An 8,719-nucleotide genomic window follows, 5' to 3' on the forward strand; every position below is an offset into this window, starting at 1 on the left:
CCAGTCCAACGACCTCTGGGCCGAGCCGTTGTAGCAAACATCATCAATGTGCAGGTCCAGCCCACAATCGGAAGGACCCATCAATGTGGAGGTCCAGCCCAGAAGCGGGAGCCCCCTGAAATCTAAAATTTTGGTTGGCGGGGCATCGGCTTCCCTCCCAAACCCAAATTCCAATTCCAAATCCACCGAAATCCCAAATTCAGCGATCCCCGCGCGTCTTCACAAAAAGCTCCCGCCCGCTCCAGCATTCCTCACTCAGATCCCTCCAATTGATGCGGCGGCGATGGTGCGCGAGCTCCGCGTCGACTCCTTCTACGCGCGCCTCCGCGCCGCCGCGGCCGTGGCCGCGGGCTCCTCGTCCCCGCTCCTGATCCTCCCGTCCGCCGCCGACGCCGACTCGCTGTGCGCGGTCAGGGTGCTGGCGCACGTCCTCTCCGCCGACTCCATCCGCTTCTCCATCTACCCCGTCTCCTCCGCCGCCTCCGCCAGTGCGCTCCTCGCCTCCTTCTCCGCCTCCGCCTCCACCCCGCTCTGCCTCGTCCTCGTCAACTGGGGCGCGCACCGGGACCTGCGCGCGCTGCTTCCCCCCGCCGCCACCGCCTTCGTCGTCGACTCACACCGCCCCGCCCACCTCCACAACCTCTGCGCGCGCAACGACCGCGTCGTCGTCCTCTTCACCGCCGACGATGAGCACACCGCGGATCTCTCCTACGACTTCGACCTCTCCGCGCTCGCCGACGCCTCCGACCTCGCCGCCGGCGCGCACGCCGACGACCACCTCCGTGGCGGTCCCAACTCCGACTCGGAGGATTCGGACGCCGATGAGGATGATGACGCCGCCGGCGGCGGCGGCAGGAGGAAGAGGCGCCGCCTCTCCGACGACGACGGCGACGGCCCTGACGCGGACCCCGTGAGGCTCTTCGACAGGCTGCGCCGCGAGTACTACCGCCTCGGCACCTTCCACGGCAAGCCGTCGGGGTGCCTCATGTACGACCTCGCCCACGCGATGCGGAAGAACACCAACGAGCTCCTCTGGCTCGCCTGCGTCGCCCTCACCGACCAGTTCGTCCACGACCGCATCACCAACGAGCGCTACCAGGCCGCTGTCATGGAGCTCGAGCAGCACATCAACGGCTCCGGCAACCTCGACCCGTCCGGCGCCGGCTCCGTCGTCACGCTCAAGGACGGCACCAAGATCCGGGCGCCGGAGGCCTCGCGCATCGCCTACGAGGACGAGCCCAGGCTCATGCTGCTAAGGGAGTGGAGCTTGTTCGACTCCATGCTCTGCTCCTCCTACGTCGCCACCAAGCTCAAGACCTGGAGCGACAATGGGCTCAAGAAGCTCAAGCTGCTGCTCGCCAGGATGGGCTTCCCGCTCGCCGACTGCCAGAAGAACTTCCAGTACATGAGCATGGAGGTCAAGCGCAAGATGCGGGATGAGTTTGACCGCTTCCTGCCCGAGTATGGCCTCACCGAGTTTTACTACCGGAGCTTCTTGAGAGTGCATGGCTACAGGTCCAAAGTTTCTGCTGCAGATGTTGTGTATGGTGTCACAGCGTTGCTTGAATCACTGGATGCTGAGTCCAAGGATGCAAAGGGGTCTTCAGCGGCTGAGCAGTTTTGGGTTGCTTACTCTGCATTGTCACTGAGCAATGCTGACCAGTTGCGAAAAGGGATGCAATCTGCAATTGAGATACAGAGGGCGATATTGAGACAAGGAAGCTCGGCGATTACTAGGACAGGGTTTATACGGAGTGCCAAGAAGTTCCGGTGGGTGAAGCTTGATGACCCTGTGGACACTAACAAGCTTTGCCATCCGCAGGCACTTACCAAGTTCTGCTTCTTTCTGCTGGATGCTCTAAAGGAAAGGGGAGCAAGGATGAAGCCACTAATCTGTGCATGCTTAGCAAAGGAGCCTGAGAAGGTGCTAGTTGTCGGGGTATGTGGGAAGCCAAGGCTTGGGGCTGTCCAGGGGAATGCGTTTGGTAACGCTTTCAGGTCTGCAGCAGAGGAGATTGGTGCGGACTATTTCCATGACATGTTTGAGTCATCATGGATTGTTCTCGATGTTGTTGCTGTCAGTTCTTTCATGATTCGATTGACGGAGAAGCTATGATCAGATGGCATGAGCTTTGTATAACGCGGATCATTCTTTCAGTTCCTAGGATGGAAGACTCGGGCATGATTCTCTCCAAATAAAGGTGCTGGGGGTCAGGTGGTACACGACATGCATTTTCCTAAATACCAGTCCACCTGCCATTTCACTAACCTAGTGGTAGCAGGCCTGACAGGCATTCTGCTTTCTAAGTTTGAGCTGCCCAATGATCATGACTTCAGAAAGCTGAGAAAATGAGTTTCCTGTCTTAATTCCCCCATTAGCCAATGATAGATCTATAGGTTCAGATGCAAATCTGATTCTGACATAGAGGTGGCAAGGTGTATGTGTTTACTGTTTTTCTTTATCCGATAGAATGGATGATTGTATCTGTATCTGCATGAACATGCTTGTGAACATTTGTTGTATTCCATTCTGCATCACAAGTTTCTTGAAATCCTATAAGTTTATAACAAGCGCCTTTATCTAGTATATATTTGTGAGCCTGCTCTTGTTTGTATGAAGTACAAAGCTTTGTTACGAGCAGATATGTTCTTTTCTATATAAAGTATCCTGAAGCAAGTTTTAAGTGGTGCCACTTTCTTTTTGTCAGTGTGGTTGGCTGTAAACATGTACTATGTTAATCATGACTGTTGCAGTACAAAGGAGTATCATTATCATATATCAGGTATGTCATCTCCTGGTCCAAGATTGTTCAGGTAGCTACTCTGGAGCAGTACTTCCCCAATGCTCTGGGCAAGTGCTCTTTAGCACCTTATATGTTTTACACAATCTACAGAGAATAGGGAGCTGTTTCGTAACAAAGTCCTATGGTTGTGTTGAATTGTAATTGCTGTGTCCATCCACTAGACTAACACTGTATCCTCATGTTTCACAGTACAGCCTTGTGTGATTTGCATCCTAGAGGCTAATATGTGACAGTTTTAGTAATTTTACACATCTCAGAAAAAAACATGAATTTCCCAACCAGCTATTGCAAATTCATGATTCTGTGATGTTTATGATCGAAATAGTAGAGAAGAGTTCCATTTCCTGTTGACAAGTGTTAACTGAAATGCTAAATTGCTAATGCTTTCCTTTTCAATTTTAGGTGCATGTTGTAACAGATAGAAATGTTGGCCATCTCAATTTGATTTGAAGCATTAAAAGTTATTTCTTACATAGTTACACTGACTGTAGTTGAAGTGTTCAGAGTTAGAGAAGTCACGACTCAGGAACCCTTTCGGCCTTTCCAAACTTGCCCGTTTTTTTAATAAACAACTGAATTAGTTGATATTTGTACAGACTACAGAGAAATATCATGTATCATGTATCAGGTATGTCATATCTCCTGGTCCAATTCACAGGTAGCTACTCTGGAGCAGTACTTCCTCAATGGTCTGGGCAAGTGCTCTTTTAGCACTTTATATGTTTTATACAGAGAATAGGGAGCTGTTTTGTAACAAAGTCCTATGGTTGTTGTGGTCTTGTGGAGTTGTAATTGTAGTTGCTGTGTCCATCCACTAGGTTAGAAGCCAACCATTCAATGTTGAATAACACTGTATCCTCATGTTTCACAGTACAGCCTTCTTGTGTGATTTGCATCCTAGAGCTTAATATGTGACACTTTTAGAGATTTCACACATCGTAGGCAAGAACTTGAATTTTTCAACCAGCTATTGCAAATTCCTGGTCCAGTGAATGTTTGTGATCGAAATAGTAGAGCAGAGTTCCATTTCCTGTTGTTAACTGAAATGCTAAATTGCTAATGTTATCCTTTTCACTTTTAGATGCATGCTGTAACAGCATGAAGTGTTGGCCATCTCAATTTGATCTGAACAAAGTGTTGGCACTTGGCAGTTTTTGTGAACCGGAGATGTTTATATCTTACATAGTTACACTGACTGTAGTTGAAGTGGTTAGAGAATTCACGACTCAGGAACTCTGTCCAACTGAATTAGCTGTTTTTTTAATAAACAACTGAATTTGCTGTATTTCTGTCTCATCACATGTTATGTGCATGTGGTTTTCTAATTAGTTTATTGCAGTTGGTCATGTAAAATTACTGAACCATATCCCTGTTTTCTGGAAGAAGTTTGATATACTTTGTTTTTCAGAATGATTAATATACTTTGTTACCTGCTGAACATTGTGCTGGGATAAATATACTTGTATACATAACAGTAGCAAGAGTGCACCACCCACGAGTGACAAGTATCCCTCTTCTCTTCCTGGAAGGCACCGTGTGTTGTTGGCCTGCAAGCTGAAAGCTTTTGTTTAGCTTTTTTTTTTAGCAAAAAAAAAAGCTTTTGTTTACCTGCTGCCGTGATAAATTGTGTGGGCTTTATAAATTCTGGCCCAGGGCCTCAGACTGTTTGGGCCCGTGGATGTGTGGGCTACAAAACAGGAACAGCCAGATCAGCCTGTTTTCTGCTTTCACCCCTCTAATCTCTGCAGTCCGAATCTCCGAATCTGTCCACATGTTTCAGACGGCGGCGGTCATCACCATTCACCGCCGCGCGGCGAGTGAGGATGGCGCCGGCGCCTGCCGGTTCTGGCCATGGGTGCGCCTCACTGCGCAATTGCCCTTACCAATCCGCAAGCGCGGCACTCCATCGCCGCAGAGCGGTGGGCCATCTCCACACCACCGTGGCACCCCGCGCCGTCTGTTTTGTAAGTTCCCTTCCTTCCCGTACACCTGCTTTTGCTTTTATTTCGTATAAATAAGAATCGCTTGCGTTTTTTCTTGCCAACGTGACTGAGCGCATTTTTTCTTCAGTAATTCTGCTTCCCTTCTGTCAAATCTTTTTAAGTTCTGCTTGCCTTTAATAAAACACTGACCGAATGGTTGTCAACCTAACGACCAGCGAACCCAATTTTCCAACGCCTAACTCGTGCCTAACGATGATGTCCAATCCAATGTCAATCATGGTTGACAGTTGCCGGCTAACTGTTTTTAGCTATATGTGGATGCATAAATGTCAGTTCTGTGAACAACTGAATCTTTGATGATGACTTGACATCCACCTACACATTGTCTTCTGCTACTCAGTCCTGCCCTCTTGCTTGATTTTCTTGTTGGAAACAGGCGAAGGTTATTATCTGTTCTTCATGTCAGATAGCATCAATTTGATTGCTAGCAGTAAAGAATTCCGCACCAAATAAGGGCGTGTTTAGTTGGCATTTTTTTTGGTTTTGGCTACTGTAGCACTTTCGTTTGTATTTGGCAATTAGTGTCTAATTATGGATTAATTAGGTTCGAAAGTTTCGTCTCGCGATTTCTCACCCAACTGTGCAATTAGTTTTGTTTTTTGTCTACACTTAGTACTCCATGCATGTGCCGCAAGATTCGATATGACACTTTGAGGTGAAGATTTTTGAATCTAAACAGGGCCTAAATGTCCGTTCTGTGAACAACTGAATCTTTGATGATGACTTGACATCCACCTACACATTGTCTTCTGGTACTCAGTCCTGCCCTCTTGCTTGATTTTCTTGTTGGAAACAGGCAAAGGTTATTATCTGTTCTTCCTATCAGATAGCATCAATTTGATTGCTAGCAGTAAAGAATTTCGTACCAAATCTTGAGCCCGGAGGTTTGGCTACAGAAAAGTTTCATGATTTTTTAGTTTTTCTCATACTGTAACCACACTTCCTTGTTTATGTTACTTTCTTCATGAAGATAATAAATAGATATCAAATACGACGAGAGTGTCAAACGTCTCTACTCTAGAATTCAATGATACAAGATCATTCTACAATCTACATAAATGTTTTTTATGAGAAATCTTATGATACTTGGAAAATAATGATAACCATTCATCAGTCGAGATCTAATAACGGTTAAGAAGTGAGAGGTGCCTATTACAAGGTACCTCATTGTTGGCCAGTACTTAAAATTTGCGGACCAGGAACCAATTCTAAAATTTGTGGAAAAGGAGGTACCTAGTCCATTTGACCCAAGTCCCAACGCTGCCAGCTCTGCGCCTACTGTCACCGCCTGGCTCCCTGCATGCATGCGCTGCCACATCCCTCTCCCTACCGGCGGTGCCCCATCTCTCTCCTGCTGGCTGCTGCATTGAGGGATAGAATGGAATCACCTGCTGGAGCCTGGAGCATAGGTGGCACTGCAACGGTGCAAGATCAGCTGCACGTCCGGAGGAGAGCAGAGCAGCAGGGCTCAAGTGGAGGACCAGCTGATCTGCCATACAGTTGATTCCTCATATGGCTGTTATCTAAGGCCTGTCTTTGGTTTTGTCTGATGAGATGGTTATAGTTATTCCGTGGGCTCATTCTTGTGGTTCAGATGAGATAAATTTGTGCGTTGACCTTTTGACCTTTGCTGGGTGATGCCCTTTTGACTTTTTGAATAATACCAATGTTTCAGTATTACAAGAAAGCATACAAACTTGAAACATGCATGCAACTGCATCAAAGCCGTGGATGATTATTTGATACAGCAATTTGATTGATGCTCTTACAGTATTTTGAATCAGCAGTGTAAGTTGCAAGGTGTTCTCTTATAATGTATGCCCATGCTTGATGCTCTTACAATGGTAACGATTTTCTGTTGTGTCTATTTCTCTTTTGGTGGCACATTCCTGCAACAGTTTTTGTCTTTATTGCAACCTTGATTTAGGTCGTTAAAGGTCATTTGTACTTTTGCAATTGTACCTCTTATAGGCCGCCTTTAATTAGAGGTAGAGTCAGGCCTGCTGGGTACCTAGAACACTATTGGATGATCATTCTAGTAAAACTAATGTAGAGATTGTAATGTCACTTCTTAATCTCACATCATTCTCAGCACTGATTCAGGTCACTGTAATTTCAACGGCTGTGCAAGTTTTTCCATGGCAGTGACTTGCTGAAACTGATGCCCAAGCATGTGTAACCAGCAAATGCCATTTTTTATGTGGTTGGTCGCGCATAATGAGTGCTGGACTGCATATCGTCTTGCTCGGCGTGGTCTTCAGCATCACCAGAAATGTTTGCTGTGTGATCAGGAAGAGGAAACCATCAATCACCTGCTGGTTTCTTGTGTCTTCTCTAGGCAATTCTGGTTTGAGCTCTTACAAAAATTTGGACCGCAGATCCTCGCTCCCCAACCAGCTGAGCCGTCCTTTGAAGTTTGGTGGTCCTGATCTAATGAGATCGTTGCTGATCAGGATAGGCAGGGTCTCAATTCTTTAATTATTCTTGGAGCCTGGTCGCTTTGGAGTCTGGCTGCTATCCAAACCCGGTCTTGTAGGAGTAGCCATATGAAGAATTTGCAACGCGTGGCGTAGCCCACGCCTTCCAAATGAGGTTTGGAAAATTGGAGATCACCCGGCCACTGAACTAAACTTCATATGCCGACTTTGCAGTATACTCTCCTGAGCCGTCGAGAGTCCAGACGATCTGATCCTCCTGCTTGTTTGCAGGGTCCAGGTGTAATGTATGGATGAGTTGCCACAGCTCGACGAATTCTCTTAAGATCCCGGCGTTCAGATTGTGTGCAACGTCATTGATCAGCTTAGCATTGAAAACCGCCTCACGCACTGACCTGTTCTTTCGTCTGCTATGTCGGTATAACCGCGGGAAGAGGGAGGCTGGTGACCGTCCTTTGATCCAGCTCGAGACCCAGAACGATGCTTTTCTGCCATCGCCTATTGTTACTCTTGTGGCCGCGGTAAAGAGGGCAATGTCCGTCTCATCAACTGGGAGCTTCATCCCAGCCCATGGTCTGTGTGTGTTGCTCCAAGCTCCCCAAGCAATTGTTTTGGCGCCTTAATGGATGTCAGCATGTATATTGGGATTGCACTTAGGACTGAACGCACAAGTTCCCTTCTCCCTGCCGGGTTCAGCAAACGACCCTGCCAGCCGGCCAACTTATTCCTTGCTTTGTCCACTATCCCTTGTAGGTGAACCACTTTGAGCCGGCCCAGAGTAAGCGGCAGCCCCAAGTAAGTGATTGGAAAGTTTACCTTCCGGCCAGCAAAAGGCTCCAAAATATGGTCCAGATTGATGCCACTACATCGTATAAGAGCCACCGGGCATTTTGTCCAGTTTAGTCTCAGCTCAGTCTCTGCCCCAAAATGAGTCAGGATATTTAGGAGAGCTGAAACTTCTTCTCCGACCGGATTCAGAAAAATGACTGCATCGTCCGCATACAGTGAGAGTCGAATCTTAGCAAATGGTCCTCGTAGTGGCGAGAGGACACCTTCCTGCGTTGCTAACTCCAACACTTTCTGCAGTGCATCGATGGCAAGAATGAAAAGGTAGGGGGAGAGAGGGTCACCCTGTTAGCGTGCTGAATTTTCTCTCCCGCCGTGCCGTTCACCAATACAGACGAATGCGATCTACGCAGCAGCAAAGTTATACAGTCCCTCCATCTTGCACTGAAACCACGGTGTTCCATCATCTCTAGAATGTATTCCCAAGAGACCGTGTCGAATGCCTTTGAAATGTCTAGCTTGAAGAGCAGAGCTGGCGTCTTTGTTCGATGATATGCCCGTGCCAGATTTCTCACATATATGAAATTGTCATGTATACAGCTGAAGGTCCTAATGGCCAGAGGGAGGTGAATATCCTATTAAAAATTTCTACAACAACACTTAGCAAACCGGCTAGACAAATATGAGGCGA

General features: G+C 47.5%; 1 protein-coding gene across 1 annotated transcript; it reads left to right on the forward strand.

Annotated features, from left to right (window-relative positions):
- The first annotated feature begins 271 nt into the window (after positions 1-271).
- LOC136505880 (cell division control protein 45 homolog) lies at positions 272-2,597 on the forward strand. The gene has a single exon (XM_066501013.1). The coding sequence runs from the start codon at positions 284-286 to the stop codon at positions 2,114-2,116; it is 1,833 nt and encodes a 610-aa protein (XP_066357110.1). The 5' UTR covers positions 272-283; the 3' UTR covers positions 2,117-2,597.
- The last annotated feature ends 6,122 nt before the right edge of the window (positions 2,598-8,719 follow it).

The sequence above is a fragment of the Miscanthus floridulus genome, chromosome 14 (assembly GCF_019320115.1).
Source record: "Miscanthus floridulus cultivar M001 chromosome 14, ASM1932011v1, whole genome shotgun sequence".
Lineage (NCBI taxonomy): Eukaryota > Viridiplantae > Streptophyta > Magnoliopsida > Poales > Poaceae > Miscanthus > Miscanthus floridulus.

Bases quoted from the DNA above. Each gene is read 5' to 3' on its own strand.
- LOC136505880 (XM_066501013.1), top strand. From the start codon at position 284: ATGGTGCGCGAGCTCCGCGTCGACTCCTTCTACGCGCGCCTCCGCGCC.